Below are 18,949 nucleotides of genomic sequence, written 5' to 3' on the forward strand. Positions count from 1 at the left end.
TGAGCGGACTTTGCTGATGGCAACAAGATGGCATCTTTCGATCATGTATGATTGATAATCAACAAGCTCTTGCCACTCCGAGGTTGTTTTCGTTGTTGTCTGAAATTCCTTGTGCTGTCATTCCCATGTTTATCCTGTACTGAGGCTCTTTAATAATGCAGCAGCGTCTAGTGTCACCCACTGAAACAAACACCCCTGAAGCTAGCCCCACCCACGGAACTGCAGTTGGCACAATCTGAAAGCTTTCTGAGGCTGTCATTTGAAATTATGGCTCTGGGCGGTTGACAGCTAGAAAAAGTGGTACAACATTTGATGTAAATGAGAAAGCTGTTAAGTAGCTGTGTTTAAGTAGAATTTAAAAAAAAAAAAAAAGTTTAAATCAGGCAGAACACAGCATTGTAACATGTTGTCGGAGTTCCTCTGACGCCAAGCCAGTCTCGGAGTCCATTTTAAATGTATGTCGGTCTGATGCAGGCCCATATCATAATAGCAGGCTATTATATTAGCAGTAAGATTGTGGTGACAGGAATGTATGAGGGCTCAGCGTGCAGTAAAGCCCGACCACAAAATGCTTTCAGTGCCGGACACAGGGAGGAAAGCAGGGAGGAAGGCAAAGACAGAAATAAAGGACAGTAATAACACAACAGCACAGAAACACAAGCTATAATAGAACAGTGTGAGGGAAGCTTAAGGTGGGATGTGAAAGATCACCGCCTATAAGCACCCAGGAGAGGGCATGAGCTGAACAGGCCGAGAGAAGATTAACAAGTGAAACCTATTTTTCCACAGATTTGACACAGCGACCCCAGACCACCGCTTCTCTCCTCCCACTCCCTCGGCTTGCATCCATCTAGGGAGAGGACATGTGCTGTGGGTGGTGCAGTCCTGCAAGATCTGTATTTTTTTCTTTTAAGTTACGCCGACAAAAATGAAAATACTCCACGAGGAAGAACAGAGCAGAGTGTTCTTAAAGAGGCTCAAAACATTTGCTGTGTGCTGCATAACTGAGCATCAAAGCACAGGGTTGTTTTGTTTTTTTGTGTGTGTGTGTGTGCATGCGTTTGAGGCACTAGGATGGAGGATGAGGTGAGTGCAGTGAGCTACAAACAAAAGACAGGTGCTCGAAAGGCAGGTTCAGAGGGGAGGATGAAGATGAAGTCCATTTTGGTCATTGTCTTCCATACCAAATTTATGATAAACTGATGCAGTGCGCCCCAAAAACGTGCCCGCTCCTTGACTCCTTGAACTCGAGCATTATAGACTGAGACATTTTCCCTCAAGGTGTGCTGAGTAGTAATCCAAAGACTTCTACACTGTATACTGACATGATTGTACCACAGTGAGGTCTGCAGCAATGCTCAAGGTCTGCAAAAGTAAACAGGTTACTAAACTCTGGATGTTGTGCACCTCCTTTGTACTTTATGTACAAATCAGCCCCAGAGTATTATATATGACTTCTCTATGCCCCTATCCTGGCACAGGCAGCGTTATTCTGTCTTTCTGTTCCATCTGTGATGTCAAATACTTATACATATTTGCACATCTGGGATCATTCCTGTGCATATGTTCCAGCCATCTGTAATTCTGACTGTGAACCAACATGTGAATTGCACATACTGTTGTACACTGTTGAGAATTGTAAATGACAGTATGTAAGGCCTTGACTTTATGATGTGAAAAGCACTGAGGTGGCTTGCGCTTGGAATTTGCTCAACATAGATAAATTTGAGATGATGGTGAATTGAACTCCTTTCGGGGAAAAAAATGCATTTAAGGGAAAGGAACTCGAAAGAGGAATGGAGATGTAATTACGTAGTTAAACACCTCCAACCTCCTCTGAGATTTGAATCAACACCTCCGCCGTAATAAAATTGTGTCTCCAATATAAAGAGATGGGCTATACACTCTTGAGATGTGCTGCGCCGAAACAGACATGCAGCAACGTGAAGGAATAGGGCCACACAGACTGGGAGGACAGGACAAAACTCTATTCCCATCCGGAACAATTCAAAGCTGAAGTGGTGCTAACTAGTCGAGCCTTTTTCAAAAAAGAGACAGAGTAACCCCCAGGAATGAATGTACTGTATGAATACTTCATGGGGATGGAGAATGGGAATGGCCCCAGAACAGAGCCTTGTGTATCAAAGTTTTCAGTAATGTGACTTCCGAATATTTAACTGAAAGCTCTAGTGTACTTTGAGTTGAGTTCACTCACACCAGAGTTAGTTTAAGTGTTCCTTGACTGTCATGTGTTATGAAAGAAAGAGTGGTTTGTTGGCTGGAAGGCAAGAGTTTCTCCGAGGAACCACTGACTCCACATCGCCAGAGTCATTTTAAAAGACTCCCTCAGATTAAAATCTAGATTTTTACCTTGTTAACATGTGGATGTATTATGAGCTAAGCAGTCAGAACCACAGCTGGGCTTTACTACCTTGGAACTGCAGCATAGCCATGACTCAAAAACAGTCCTGATCTCAAAAACAGGCTTCTTGTGAAATGTGGCGTTCTGTATCATGATTCTTCTTCAGAATCCATTTTGGGTTTTAAATGTGTGGCTGATTCCCTCTGCTCATACGGACATTGTGTAGAATAGTGGAGAGAATCAAGGACTTCCCAGATCCAGACATTTCCTAAAGGAAGCAACAATGTAGGGTTACATCTAAGCTATTATTTTCACAGGGAGATTCTTCAAAATATGTAACTTCGATACAGAGCTGAGATTTTTGGGTGGTTTAATCAATGTCTGGAGAGGAGCTTTGTGGATAAGCAGTAGATCAGTAATGTTTATTGATTACCTTTCTGCCTCCCCAATGAAAGGTGAAAATAAGCAAGTCGTCGGTGAATTGCTGCTTGATCGATCTTCTTTGGAGATTTTTCAAATAAAAAAAGTTTGTCATGACAAGTTCATGTGCATGAAAGTATAAAGTACTTGTAACTAGAGTTAGCCAGGGTGCCAGTATGAAGAGGAAATGGATTAAGAATGTTAGTCTCATCTTTAACAAGGGGTCAGCTGAAGGGGTGATCTGACAGCTGCTGCAGGTTTCTCCACGGTTGCTAAAAAGACAAGCCCGTGCAGCTCGGATTTTAAATAATGTATTCGGCTGTTGCAAAGTCTGGGCTCGTGTGCATGTCAGCGCATAATTCTAAAAGAACTGATTAACATTTTAATACCAGGTAGAGCCAAAATTGTGTTTGCTAGTTGTCACATCTTGACCCACAGAGTTGACGCATGTTCAACTTCAGCAGTAAAATACGTCTACTGTAGCGGCGGTTTGTGCTGCTGTGTCCTCGTTGAAGAATGGTCAAATATCCCATTATGCACAGTTCAGGACCTGTGATTTGATCGTAATCCGAGGAGGATTATAGCTGCTCTGAATGCATAGGTTTGCCTCACTCTTTATTATGTAGGTGATAGTCAACATACTGATGTGTTTTTTTTCACCTACTCCCCTGTATTTTCCCTTTGTCTCCCCTTGAAATAAATCCACATTGCGCTGTGTTTATCCAAGGCTTTCATGAGTGGCGTAAAACAAGGCAAAGGGGAGATAGGAGGGAACGAACAAAATGGGTTACGCCAAGCAGGCCTGCCATTGTCAGCCACAAGCTATTTATTCTATCCTCTGACATAGATATCATCCTCCAGGAAAGTTTGCAATGGCAATTGTTTCCGAAAGTGAGGTGTTCTCTACCTGCAGGGTATATAAGAGGGTGGCCAAAATGATACTGTTTTCGTGCAGGAGTCGTGAACAGCAGTAACAGCTCCCTCTGGGACTTAGGGGTGTAAGGGAGAAAAAGAGGCTTATCAGGCAATAGAACCCCTGAACCAGCTCTAAGTCACATGCAATTGCTTTAATGATGTACAATCAGACAGAGAGAAAGGGCAGCGCAGAAAGTACTGCAGCTGGAATAACAGAATTATCTCCCAACCTAATGTTTCACAGGGGTGTTCTTGGGGCATTCGCGGTCGCTGTGCCGCAGCTGCGACTGGAGCCCGTTGTAAGATAATGCTGTTAATTTTGATAAGAATAAAGGGAAAGAAGTGAAGGGGGTAGATATTCTTTAGGAAACCATTAGTGTAATCTTGTGTGGGATTAATTCTTGAGTGAAGCAGGAGTGCTGTGAGGGGCCAGTGTGGAGTTTATTCGCAAAGTGTCCCCTCCTAATCTACACTTTAAAATGTAGAATGTAATTAAAGACACTCTGCCCAACTGAGGGAGGATACATCAGCGGGAGAACATCCTCAACCTGACTGGGGATCGCTGCTAAGCCACAGACAGAATTATCAGCATTATGTATTATACCCTGAGCTTTTTCCCTGTGTTTACTTACATAGCCGCTTACACGTGAACATCTTGTTTTTGATTTTGGTCATTTAAACAAGCCAATCAACTCGCTAAATCTCTTTGCGCAGTGTGAGGATAATAGTAAAGATACTCTGTGAAGCCATTATCCATGCTTTGTCACTTACTGTACTTTTCTTCTCTTTTTCTTTTTCTTTTTTTGCAGAGTTGCACTTCTCATGGATCATCTGTTAAGGGCCGCAATGTGGCACCAGGCTCATCAGCAGTAGCCCCACCTATTCTCAGCAAGGCGCTGTCGAAAGGGAAACGCTTCAGGTGAAAATGTGACATACTCTTATTTCCAGCCCTGTTTCTTATCTTTCACTCAGACAGCCTGTATTAAGATATAAGAGGCAGCCAAGTGAGAAATTTAATCATCCCGCAATATGGCGTACTATATAGGCCTTCAAACAATAAACAGATCATTTGTAAAATATATATATTTGAAGATTTATGATGATTATAAAAGCGAGTAACTAATATATTTCTTGGATATATTGCCAACACCGTAAGGCGCATGTCAGTGTGCAATCCTAGGCTATAATCAGCCACTTTATAGGCAAATTATTGGTGTAGCTAGTTTGATGAAATCAAAATTACAGGCTGTCAAAATAATTGGGAATGTAGTTGTCTTTATTTGCACGGAATTCCAGTAAACAGTGCAAAGTGATTTAATGTGCACTCAGGCAGATTCTGAAAGCTGCACACAAATAGGAGGGAACATAGGGATGAGGAGACACCCTCCGAGGAAAAGCGAATTTTAATGTGCGCAGTGAAACACTGAGTCAACCGCATTCCTTTCCTTGCCATCCTTCAAATGATAGAAGATTCAACAAAATTAACAACATTTGGCTACAAGGGATCTCAGACGCGACCGTGCTTTGTGATCACAGCAGTCAGCATCAAATGCTGCCATTTCAAATCCTCTGAAGAACACAGAGATGTGGGTATAGAGCGTGCTACTAGGGCCCTATCCGGGATGTTTACAGAAAAGCTTCTTTGCTTTAATGATATGGGTGCAGGCACACTTTGACAGTCAATGACAGTCAGCCACGCAGCATGCAGGAACTCCTTTCAGAAAAGTTTATTTCCCTCAGCACCTAATACAAATGACTAAAAAATGTTTGGTTGCTTGTAAATGTCTACCTTTTGCTTGATCTGATGGATGAAGCAACTGTGGATAAGCTGTACTGTGTAATAGCAAGCTATAGGGAACGACTTGTACATTAAAACACATTTCTTTAAAGCCTCATTACATTGCTATGTGCATTAGCTGGGATTGAATGGCGCTATATGTTTGTTGAGATAATAGTGAATTCAAAGGTTGTGCGTATACAAACGGAGGAGTTTTTGGATGTCTGATTGACTGTGGTGACAGTGAAAATCCCGCTGTGGCAGCAGTTGTCTCTTTATGGACCAGTGCTGCGTCACAGAGGAGCGTTTTTCCTAAAGGTTGTCATATGTGGCTGCAGGCACGCTTGCCAACTCCTCCAGGCTCTTTGCTCTCCGCCGTGTCATGCAGGTGTCTCGTGAGGGGCAGCTGACAGTCAATCATCTGTTCTGCTTGTTCGCAGAGTGGGAGGAGGCGGGGGACAACTAGACTGTGATGGATGATGTAGAGATGCTTTCAGCTATTGACCTGAAAACTGGACCACACTGTGAGCTCTCAGGAGAAACGCCCCATAAAAGCATGTCAATGTGGCCCATCAATAATGCTACAAATGGTTACCGGTGTATCATCGTCTTTATTTCTGGGCAGGAGCATGTGCAGATTGATTCACCTGTTTGAGCACAGACTGTATCTGTTGAATTGGGATTTTGCTAACACAGATCTTTATAAAAAAATAAATGACAATAATAGTAAAACAGCCACACTTGTGTCCTTTTTCTGTTACCAGCTGAAGTAACAGACCACAGCCACATTAGCACTTTGTGAGGCTGAACAAATGGCATTACAAAGCTGCTAACAGAGATGGTGCTAAAATTAATGATTGGCAGTTATGTTTACCGTGTTCACTAGTTAGTGTTAACATGCTTACTAATTAGCATTACCACATTTATCACTCAAGAGATTTTATTTGCAACAGTCTCATACATCATGTGCATGTGAAGTAAGCAGAACTGATGCGACTCGTCGACTTATTTATGATGCTAATGCTGAAAACGCATCAGCATTTTGTTTTTATTTTATTAACCACCACAATTTCTTCTAACTTTTTATTTCAATAGCACTGCAGAATTGTTTTGTCAGTCGTTTGAGCTGCAATTAGTCATATAGTTTCACACAGTGATGGCTGCAACAAAGCCCAACTTGGTTCAGTGTAAAAGTTCCCAAAGACCCAAGATTTAAAAAAAAAAAAGTAGATTACTTCAAGTTCTTCCTAAGCATACAGTGTAATTTGTGTGCTGTTTTGGATAGCAGACCATCAGCAACACTAAAGGAATGCAGGCACACCTAAAGAGAAAACACACATCTGTTTGCTTCTCTCCTGCTCTCTGTGCTCACATATACTTTATTTAATACAGCCGATTTCCCCATAAAGCTGTTCTTACTGATATAACCGTCTGTTTCTGTTGTCAGACAACCACATGTGTGACATAGTGACTGATATGTGGCCCATTAAGAATTAATGTTAACCAGGAGTCACGTCCAACCAGCTGCTCTACTCTGCTAAAAGCCGGATTTTATTATTTATTGTCTGGCAAACTCACTATATAGGGTTTAAAACAATGACTGGGTTGTAAATTTGGCTGCATTTTCATAGATTTTGAAGCTACTGCCAATGTCACAGAATCATAAATTAAAAAATGGAGAAAATGAATTGCATTAGCTGCTCCACGGTTGTAAAATATCCTCCATGTCCATGTTACATGGGGTTTGATTACCACACAAAGCTTTTTCACTTTGTTTAGGGGCTTATTAGAAACTTGAGAAACTTGGATTGATTTTGTAGTTGTACCACTGACTTTAATAATAAGAGATCTTTTGTCATTATTTCTTTTAGAGTTGCCACTTTAACTCTTTAATGTGTCAACCTTTGTCAACATGTCATACTGTGCTCCATTCTACAATAATATACAGCTTGTCAGTGTAAAGTTAACATAAAGAAAATGGTCATCTTAAGAAATCGAGAGAATAATCAATAGAAAAATAGTTATCAGTGGCAGCCCTACATGTAAGGCTCATGGGATTTGGAGTCTTGCAGGAAGTTGGTGATAATCAACAAATGTTATTACAGTTGTTCTTCAGGTAGACATGAATGTTTGCACCAAATGTCTGTCCAGGCTGCTGTTGTCCAGGCGGTTCATTAAAAACCACAAATGTCATTCTACTTGTGGCAATAGAGGAGAAGTCAGAGGATCACATCATTAGGATTCGTCCACAGGGGATTCAGCTGACAGTCCATCCAGTAGACATAATTCAGTCTGGCCCAAAGGTTGGGGACTAACCTAAAGTCCAGCATCCCTAGATTTATGCCTGACTGAAAAGCATTGTGTTCATGCATCTACATTCTAATTCTAAGTAGTCTTGCTTGTGCACAGTGGTTGTTGTACACGCCAGTACAGGAAAATGAAGATATCAATCATTTTCAGCTAATCATTTCCATTTGACACATTCTGAATAAACGAACCAGCGCGGCTCATTCTGCTCTGCCTCTTCTAGGGCATATTTCTGAGTTGCTTTGCCAGCAAAATCTGAATGAAATAACATCATTGCTCTGACAGAAGTCAATCATCATTTTCATTAGTGCTATCGTGGAATTTAATCAGTCACCAGTATACCTGTGTCATGGATTATGAGGTAACTGTAGTAAATGGGCTGATACCCTCATATTCAGTCAGTGAGCTTGCTGAGGAGGAAACAGAGTCAGTATCCATAGTGAAGCTGAGTGAGCTGTGTGGGTGTATCCTTCTGGTTCCGCGGAGCACGGTGTTTGCTCTGAACATGTGACTTACTGTTTTTAACTCGGCTCAGGTCCTTTGTCACATGCCATCCCCCTCAGGCTCTTTTCTGTCCCTCTCTAATACGTCCAGTGAAGGCATAAACAGAGAGAGGAGCTGGTTAAAGTATGTGCTGCATTACCCTTCCAGCCAGGCTTTACCCATTTAACATCAGGGCACTGTGTAGGTTTGGTGAATTGTAGAGATAAGCAGCTGCCTTTCCATTTTACACATTTAACGTTCAATAATTACAACAGCCTGGTAATTTTTTTCCACAAAAACGCATCTATTTTTTTTCCTCCCAGCTCTCAGTTAATCCTAATTAAAAATCTGCTTGCTAATAGCCTGCAAAACTGACATAATTCAGCTTTATTCATATCAACTTTTTACAACATCAGTTGATGCAACAGCTAATGCCAGCAAAGATTAGAGCCAACATTAGCGATGCTTATTGTTCCACAGCCACAGACATCAGAAAATTATTATAGCTGAACATTTTATTGTTCAGTGTCCCCGCCAGCTGTCGATAAATAACCAGATATCTAATGGACTATTTAGTTTACTGCACAGTTTTATTTTTTTCTATTTTTAAAAATGAGCCCGGTTCAGTCTGAGGGCACGCCAGACAATCTTAAAGTTTGGACCTCTTGATTGAGGCAGCACTTCATGATGCTTGCCATTGATTTGTGTTCAGCGCCAAGAAGTTATTCACCCAACAGTAATAACATGTCTCCCGTACTTTTTGTGATTCCGTTTAGCTGGCACAATCACATCACCTATTGATCACACACACACAAAACAGTACCAGTTCCGTCAATCACAGAAGATTCAGTCTAAGAAATCAACTCGGATGAACTGTACATGATTTCTGTCTGTATTTTATGGTCCGACATGTGCGGTTTGAGCCTTTTGTTCTTCCGTATGCCTACCCACCCATCAGCTTGTAATATAGCGCAGTATAACTTTGATTCACATTGGATGTCATTACTTTATTGCTGCGGACATGCAGGGATCTGCTTTGAAGTAGACCACCTACTGCCCACAGAACAATCTGAGAACAGTGTGCCGACACAGGAAGTAGAGCTTCTAAAGACAGCTGCTTCAATCATTATTAGCAGCAGGATGTCATACTGCTCCCTTTTATGTTCCAGCATATAGCTGAGCAAATGCATTTCAAGGTTCACAGGCAGATGCACTTTGGCAGTAGTATATTGATGTGTTCTTTTAAATGCATTAGGTTCTGTAAAGACTATTTAGCCACACTACAGGTATGGCTCTTTGGATGGAAATGTCACTTCAATTGTCAGTCAGACACTTTGGTTCAATCAACCTTTATTTAAACTTAAGCAAAGTAAGCATACAGAAAGTAAAACTGGATTTCTAAAGTTCAGTTGGCACCTGCAACATCATCCAGTCATTTTTAGAGTTTTCAATGTGTCACGGATGACATTTTCTACAGACGTTGATGGTCCCCAGAAGATAAATCCCACTACATTAGGTAATCCTAGATTTTTGTCTCAAGCTACAATGAAGTTAACATTTGTGGCTAAGAGTAAAATGGTAAAACTGGTACTAGATCAAGCATCATGGAATTTTCTGCAGATATACAAAGTCTCCAGATGATTGATTTGAGTGACTGGTGATCTTCTCAAGCATACTCATATATTTACTCAGTGAAATACGTCAAGCTCAGCAACATAAAATGGCACAATCTATTTTTTCAAGCATTACCTGCTAATCGTTAGCATCTTCGCACTGTCAGTATAAACCTGAAGTCTTAATTGTGTGCCTCCTGAAGAAAAAGAGGAAAACTTTACTTTTCTACAGAAGACTCACGGTATTTCTCTGTATTATGATATTATTGCAGCTCTAGTATAAAAATACATGAAAAATAATGTAGAAAAACAGTCCTGAAGATCATAATACACCTACACCACAGTAGCACGGAGCACAGGTAGCACACACGCAGTGGCAGCCTCTCTCCCAGTCCCTTTTGTGCATCAGAATATATGCTAATGAGGCAAAATCTCTGTCAAATTAAGCATCGGTAAAGGTCATTTCTGTCCGCCATAAACAATGGCAAAACTCAGAAACACAATAATCACATACCACTGCATTCACATGCGGGGAAAACAGAGCATCACTTTATCAGTGCTGCTTAGAACAGACCTTTTTCACAGCACATACTGTGTCTAGTAGTCACAGGGAAAGGACAGGAGGAATTTATAGCATAAAAAGCAGCTGCATCATACTCAGGTGGGCTCCTTCCTGGTGTTGTGGATGCTGACTCATTGAAAAGGCTCACTGGGATACTTGATGGAACTGAGACATCGCTAACGAAGTTGTTTACCTGCCATGACAAGTGGATCCAATTGTACCATATGTGCACAAGTAGTCTTTCTAGGCTGTTTTTTTTTTTTTCCCCCGGTCCGAATGATAATGTGAAAACACGATTCACACAATATGACACCTGAAAACACCTTTCTCCAGTTCTGGTATGCAAAAAACAATAATGCATTGAGGAAGAGGAGACTGATAGTGAAGTGAAGATAATCTTTGGTGTGATTTATGCATGGATATGTCAAAAGTTCTGTTAGCAAAGTTTGCACCAGTACTATTTTAGCAACATCTGCTATTGCACAAAATTGCCTCATGTAAACAAAGCAGACAATGGTTCACGCTCTTGACGTCAAACAGATTAGCTAAGGAGATAACCCTCTCTGACATCACAGGCTAAAAGCTCAGTTTTCCTTGTCTGCATGTCAATAGAGTGTCTCTATATCTCCTCCCTGCAGTGAGTTTTCAAAAAAGGTCAGTTTTTCAGTGTTCAAAAACTGCAGTCGACTAACAGCCAAAACACAGTGAAAAAGCTGTGCTTGAAAAGTACCTGTGCACAGGTGGACAAAGCAGAAAAGACGCCTCCAGGTTCTTTTTGTGTGTCTTAGTAATTCTAGCCCCCCGCCTCGCACAGAACCAAAATACACGAAGGCATATTAATCTCAAATGAAAAGGTGGCAGCACACAAAACAAACACTAGAAAATTAAACGCGGTGAAGTTTTCACCAAATTAGAACACAGTAATAAATTCTCAACTCCATTACCATTTTGCTCTGAGCACAAGAAATACAACCTCCAAGAGCCACAAGCATAGCTGCAGATTTAGTCCTGTTCTACCACAACTCCTCCTCCCCAATCTTTGATTTAGCCAAGACATATTATTTATGTTAATTTTATTGCTCGCTGGCACATTACTATTCTTTTCACATGTATTTGATACCCCAGTTTTGTGCTTAGACTTCAGTATTAAAATAATTTATGCACAGAGTCAATTGAATGTGGAAGATGATTTTTTTTCAAACCTCAAACAGAAAGGTCAGTGCATTCCCATCCCTTTTACACCAATAAACACAGAAGATAAGCTACATTTGATGCAATGAATGAATTAGTGAGTCTGCTGTGAATGGATAAAGCTTTTGTAAAATTATGTGCTCAGATGGTGGTTTTCACACGCCTTTTTCTGTTTGTACTCTGGTCGCAGGAGTAGCTCTCTCTCGCTCAGTCCTGCTCAACAACGGAGGGAGGCGAATTACTTCAGGACCCCACCCATTTCCAGAGGGAAGCACAAAATATCGACGAATCTCATTGACGGATCCCGAGTGGTCGGCCACGTATACAAACACTTGCAGGAGGACGAGTCAACAGACATGGAGTCCATAAGAAGGTGAAACTATTTCCGTTGTTTTGTTAGTTGCGTCGTGTTTGTTCGCTCCTGAAAGAGGAAATTCTCTCCGCCTCACCCCACACGGAGGTCAAATAGCCGGTTCAGTGATGCAGACCCCCGGACTAACTGAGGTTAAGTTGGAGTGGCAGAGGGATAATTTTGGGAGAAATGAATTCATGACTGAAATACTCTCAGTTCAAATCCGTGAACTGGCCTATGAAATCTGATCCGGGGAAATAAATGAGATCTGCAGTGCCCTCCTTCAGCTGGGACTGTCACAATTAATTTGGAGAAAAACACTTGATCCCAACTGCTCCACAGTGTCACGGAGCTGAGGAAGATATGAGCCTGTGTGTAATCCTCCCTTGCACTTGTCACCGGGTTGCTGCTGTGAATGAAAATTTGTTTTATCTGCATGTTTTAACGGGGTTAAGAAAAAATCCAACCACTGTGCCAAAGCTAATTATAATATGATGCACAGGTTTCACATGAATCTCAAGCTGTCCAGAATGGTTTGATTTTGGCTGAGGAATTATGTGGAAACTCTGTGGTTCACATATCAATGGAATCATTTATTTTCTGTAATTTGCAAACTGAGTGTGGAGTCATCTCGGGTGACTGCAACCTTCCAGAACAAGGCTGCAAGTTACAAAGGATTAATTCCAGGTAATGAGACGTCTTAAATTCTCCTCATGTTCATCCCGGTGTCAAGTGAGGACAGCGAGTCGCCCTATTTTGACGGCCATCGCAAGTGAAGCGCAGCTACTGGCGCAGTTACAGAAGGCATTAAAGACAAGAAGGACTTTTGGCAGTGCCATCTCTCACCAGTTGGCTGTCCGGGGGTTTAAAACACATTTTAAAAGTACCGTCTGATCATCCTCCCTGGCAAGTTTTCAAAAAAATACCCTGAAGTGAAATCCTCTGTGACACATTTGTTATCAAAGAGGAAATGTTTGTCCAGTGTCTTGAAGGAAGGAGATAATCATTCATGCAGACACTGAGTTGTGAATTATTTCACATCAGTTAAAACTTTTCCTTTCCCTTGAACATTTCCAGATCATAAAAGAAATCAGACAGATTGTTGTGTGAAAATATTTATCGTATACCGGTCACTAAGTTCCTCAATAGATGAATGCATAATGTCGAGCAGCTCCACCAGCATCTCCTCTTTAATGAAGTAACACTGAAAACATTAAATTATTTTAGGTTTTATTTACAGACAAGAGCATCTTTAAGCCTGAATACAGCAGTCCTATTTAGCATATGACTCAGAAACAGCCTAATTTGCTGTCAGAGTGTGCAACTTGAGCGATGGCACTGTTAACAGATATGTCTGTCATTAAAGCAGTAGTGTCCCTTGTGCATTCCACACACTTAAAAGCGCCTAGCAGTGTTCCTATTAGCATGCCAACCCGATTGAGCGTTACAGTGGCTTGTAAGATACACTGCAAGCTGCCAAACTCTTTATGTGACCTATTTCCATAATTTACATTTTTAAACAAAGCTCCATGGAGCTCAGCAGTTCTTTCAAAATGCTTGTGCGGAGAGAGATCCTCCAGGAGCAGTTTCCCTCTTAATACGTACTCACAAGTGTGCACAAGTGCGCACACACTCATGCGGAATAACAAACAAACTAATAAAGAAACTAATGAGAATTCTTTTTGAAAATCACAAAGGCAAAATCTGTAAGCTATAGGCAATTAAATCGAACACAGCTTTCTCAAGTGTTCAGCCGAAGAGTTGGGATAAGAAGGCTTCTCATCTTCTTGGGGAATGGATAAGGGTGCATTTGCACAGTTCAACAATTTAGATCTCATTAGCCATTGATAATTCCCTTACACATCCATCACTCAAATATGGCTTTTTCGCTGGCCTTCAGGAGGCTGAAATGACCTATTTCTCGACTTACAAGCGCACACAACACCAAGCTACTGAGCTCGCAGCCCCCTCCTTCTCCTTCTCCAGCCCCCACGTCTCCCGTGTTGCCATGGATACACCCTCTCATCTCTGGAAATGAGAAATGGCAGGTGGAAAAGGAGAGTGAGAGAACGAGAGAGAGGGGAAAGTGAGGAAGACAGAGCAGAGATGATGAGAGTGCACAGGAGTAAAGATGGGGCCACAGAGTGTGGCGTGGCGCAAAGTGTTAAAGGGAGAAAAAAAAAGACGCAACAATAGCAAACAAACGAGAGAATACTCATCTGCGTTTTCCATTTTGTGACAACAAATCCCTGCAGAGTATTGTCAGTTTCATTATCCAGTGTCAAAGCATACATTTACCCAACACAGACAGGGACAGAATTGGAGGCAAATTTGCTATGGTAGTTATTTTTAGATATGTTTTGATCTGTCGGATTTACCTCCAGCTCTCATTCGCCCTTCTAATACCAAGAGGGGAGTGGAAAAGTAATTCAATTATTTAAACTTGGTTATGCTACAAACAGTCTCTGAAGGCTGACAATGACATTGGCTGTCTCCTAAGGCTGCAGGGGTGAGTCTAAATGTGAATTGAGTCTTCAGTAACAATATTAACTCTTGTGCACATTTAAGGGATAGATAAACTTACCTGCTTGACTCTTGCTAAGTGTTTCTTGTTCTGCAGTATTCTTTTTCATCCCGAACATGCTGCCTTTTGAGCTTGTCTGCGCCAGTTTGTGACATTTCACTTCTACGGTGCGTTTGCAGGATGCATCATCAAGCAAATGTCCTTGCTGAGTCTCTCACACCCACGTATGCACTCCGATTTACCCTAAATGTTACATCACCGGCCTGTCAGACTAAGTGTGTGCCGTGAGAAAGTGTCGTGAGTCTCATTTTGTGAGCTAAAATTAGAACGCACGTGAAGCAGTGCAGAAGGGAAAAATATATAATGTTTCCACATATCCACACAGGCAAGGGTCAAGAATGCAGCTGCAGTGTTTCTGAAGCCTTAAATCTCTGATAAGGCAGTCATGAGAGAAGGGATTTCTTAGTTAAACATTCATGCAGCAACAATACACTCTGCTCATGCCAAGGATTATAAATAATTACACAAAGATTATGAAAGAACAATACCTAAATAATGATCATTTTCTTGGTGCGAGATGTTTTTCCTTTGTGGAAGTGAAATGAAATGGTAAAGGTGCATGAAAACGGCTTTATCTCTGTGCTCTATATTCTTCATCTTTCTCCTTCATTTCTCCTAGGATATGAGTTTTCTGGGATGAAAAGGTCACAGCATAAATGACTTGGTCTCTTATTCTCACCCTGCCATCTCTATTCTTTCTTCTGCCTAAAGGTGTGATTCTGCCACTGGAAGGGTCAGCGCCCTCCTCAGCAGGACCTCACTCTCTCACTTCACAGCCAGAAAAGGATGGACTGAGGTCCCTTGCACCCGCTTAGATAAGGGAACAACCTTCCTTCCGCCATCCCTGCGCACCCGATCCGTGCCCATCATCCCGTCGCTCCAAGCATGCGACCTTGAGGCGGGGCATTCGGACATGAGTGACCGGAACCAAACAGGGCTTCTTAAGTGGCACCCAGTGCTAGCTGGAAAGATGGGGCTGCCCATTAGCAATTCTTCCTCTCCTCCCTCCGAGACTGTCGTCCTAGCCGCCAGTGTTATGCCCAGCAGCGTTAGCCCTTCCGCCACCACCACCACTAGTGCTGCTGCTCTGGGGTCGGAGAAGAGCCTCAGCTCCCCGCAAGCACCCTACCCCATTGAAATCACAGTGGAACTTGGGCAGGAATTAAAACAAAAAAGCCATTCCAGCTCCATGAAAATGTCCCACAGCGAGATCCACCGCGGTGGCACAAACACTCTCGAGGCTGGCGTTGCACCGGAAGGCAAAAGCGTCCAGTATCCAGCCAGAGTTGTGCATACAGGCAGCGCATCCAGAGGTTTGAAGACAGCAGGCCAAAGAGAAGCCCAGGGACAGTGCCAAGGTCAGACATCTCTCGTGTGTGGAGGCGCAAACAGCTTCGTGGCCACGAAAGGCCCCAGTTGCAGAGGAAGTGGGAACGCGTACGCCAAGCCCTCCGCAAGCTGATTGGATTAACTCTGTAAAGCTTCAAAGACATTGTTTCTCAATAACTGCATACCTTCGCTGGTGGCTCAGGATGGTTAGCAGGTGGGACCATCTGTGTGGCCACATGGACCAATAACAGATGGCCATCAGTTTTTGAGGGAACATGAACAGATTGAACTGCAGAGGAAAAAATGAAAACATTGACACTAAAGACTTGAAATGACAAAAGACAAAGAGACAAACAAACACACATTGTGAATAAATGTGACTCAATAAGGAAAACAAAACCGTGACTTGAGTGGGAGCTTGACTTCAACAGTGTATTGAAAAAAATGCCACTATTTAAAAGGAGCTTCTACTTAGAAACCAAAATAGTGTGTCATCTCTATGTTGTTTCTCTATTGTAAAGAAATGAAATTATTTATGTCATATAATATATGTCATATAGACGTATATATATTTGACATACAATTGTGACAAAATAAAGACTAAGATAACAGTGTTAACTAAGGGCTTTGTTCATCTCAGTCCATTTTCTGTCTTTAATGTACCAAAATAAAGCGATATAAATACCACTAACATCACTTTTAACACAAAATATGCAAAATAGGACATGTATTATCTGTGTTACCCCAGTATCTACGTGGACACCTGTAGCTTGCATTTCATGTTCAATGTGGATTTATTCTAATACCTCAACTCTAAGCACACCCACACAGTATAGTATAATATATTCATGTTCCAGATATTTACCACATTTTTCAGTATCTCTGTTTTACATGTGCATGGGCGTACCGGTTTCCTACCATCGTCTCACAATAGACGATTGTAAGAAGACAGAGGATGATGGTCTAAAGGTTTGCTGGTGCCACTAGTGTGCATGTGCAGGGGAAAGAAAAGAAGCCTCAAGTTCTGTGAATGATCGAAGTGCTTCAGAAATGATCTATATTCTCGCCGAGTACAGCGTTCTATTCTTTGTTCATTACCTTCCCGTGATAAACGTTATGCCGTATCCATAGGCTGCAAACAGAAAAGAAGACCTGCTTCACTGTGTTGAATTCTAACAATGGCCATGAGGTTTGTGGATGGAAATGAAGCGCAGCGGCATACAAGCCGAGTACAATTCTTTATTTATGCCTCATTTACGTCAAATTCGGTATATCTCAGTTTTCCTCCCCTTCAGCTTCGCAATGACTGCCGGCAAGGTAGGTAGTACAGGACTTACGAATGGGTATTACTGAGATTTCTTCATCACTTCTCGGCAGAATAAAGCTATCTCCAGTCTATAAGAAGGGTTTTGTGAAGATGAAAATGAACTTCATTGATCCCCGAAGGGAAATAGAGCCTAGGCAGCTGCAAAGGAAAGATAAAATTACCATAAATAGAAAATACTCTGCATTCTAAATACATATGGTCACCAGTGGCTGGAAAGAATTTGGCGCAATTTTCCTCTGAATTTTCAGATGTTGACAAATTTGCATATTTCGGCATTTACTCGACACTGATCACAACAGGCAGGTGTGCAAATAATGCTGAATTAAAGGGGCATCACTAATGCAAACATTTCAGTACAGAGCACAAGCGATTCGAAGAGTATGGAAATCATATATATATATATATATATATGTGTGTGTGTAAATGCTGTGCCCTTGGTAGCCATATGATTCAGATGCACATGTATGCATTATTGCTCGTGATGTTAAGGCATGTTAGCAGTATGTACAAAGATCTGTGCAGGATGTTAGTGTGGAGGAAAGAGGCAAAGGCATCACCTTTTATGGGAACAGCTACTTTGTATGCATCCTCATCATTAAGCTGGAGATAAAATGCAGATGCTGGGAGCACACAGGGGAAACCTGTAGAATATAAATCGAATGGCCTTGTGTCTGTGACCAGCAGTGCGGATTTCCTCGTCCCAGATTATGCCAGCTGTCTAAAACAGGTTTATCCACACTTAATGCCCTTGGTTGCCTGTATTTTATTATCACACGTGCAAAGTCTCCTAATTTTATTTCTGAAAGCAAAAAGTCATTTTGAAAACTTATGTTTTTATTTGTGCGCATTGTAGCTTTCCTAAGAATTCAACAAGTTGCTCAATTGAAAAAGCCGCCCTGCTGTGGTTCCAGACAACACTCGGCTCCAAAAATTACTGATTTGTTCTCATGCAAAACTGCCAATTGTAGCCGATTGTTGTTTGACATCTTCAGTAAAAAGATGTTAATTGATCTTCTTTCTTTAACAATAACTTCACATACTAAGAAGTGTGAAAACACACAATCAAGGGTGACACGTTCACTCTCAGTAGCTCAACATTGTAGTCAAATACGAAGTGGGAAACGATGATACTTTAATAGATTCCTGTCAGATGTCTCCTCGCAGTGTGGCACTAATAAGAGGCCATGTGGATTCGAAAAAGAAGGGATCAGACTTTGATCGCAGCTCACACTTAATGCTGGAAACACTGTCTGAAAGATCATTTTGAAGGAGTCCCAACTTCAATGTTTGCTGACAGGGTCCTCTTGCTAAAAAAAAAAAAAAAAAAACGCGGCCAGCGAACCAGGGAAGACCTGCCCGAAGGAATTATGCTTTTGTCAATATCAGCGGAACACCCTTGCCCACACTTAATAAAGGCATTAAGTTACAGTTCCTGGGCCTATTTGTGGACAACATGAGAGGATGCTGACTTTGTGAGGAGGCTGTGATGCACACAGCGAAGGACAACAATGAGGGGGGGGGGATAAATAAGTGTTCCTATTACCTGGAATGAGTCAGGTTTGTTGGAGGTGGGCCCTGCAACTGTTCAATTAATCCTCTCCGGTGTTGACTCTTTCATGTTTCTGAGGAATGTCGCGCTCACACTGGTCTCTCTCGCTCGGTGTGAGAGGAATACTAATGAGCCAGAGGTGCAGGGGGACAGTGAAGTTCCCCACCAGATGGCAAAG

General features: G+C 41.8%; 1 protein-coding gene across 1 annotated transcript in view; it reads left to right on the forward strand.

Moving 5' to 3' along the window:
- nrg3b (neuregulin 3b) overlaps nucleotides 1–16,513 on the forward strand; it is a 197,946-nt gene extending 181,433 nt beyond the window's left edge. The window contains exons 7-9 of the mRNA XM_051939880.1: nucleotides 4,507–4,616; nucleotides 11,821–12,003; nucleotides 15,278–16,513. Coding sequence (XP_051795840.1) covers nucleotides 4,507–4,616; nucleotides 11,821–12,003; nucleotides 15,278–16,028 — 1,044 coding nt within the window. The 3' untranslated portion in view covers nucleotides 16,029–16,513. The remainder of the gene's footprint in view (nucleotides 1–4,506; nucleotides 4,617–11,820; nucleotides 12,004–15,277) is intronic.
- Nucleotides 16,514–18,949: the final 2,436 nt, after the last annotated feature.

The sequence above is a fragment of the Acanthochromis polyacanthus genome, chromosome 19, assembly GCF_021347895.1.
Source record: "Acanthochromis polyacanthus isolate Apoly-LR-REF ecotype Palm Island chromosome 19, KAUST_Apoly_ChrSc, whole genome shotgun sequence".
In the NCBI taxonomy this organism is placed as follows: Eukaryota; Metazoa; Chordata; class Actinopteri; family Pomacentridae; genus Acanthochromis; species Acanthochromis polyacanthus.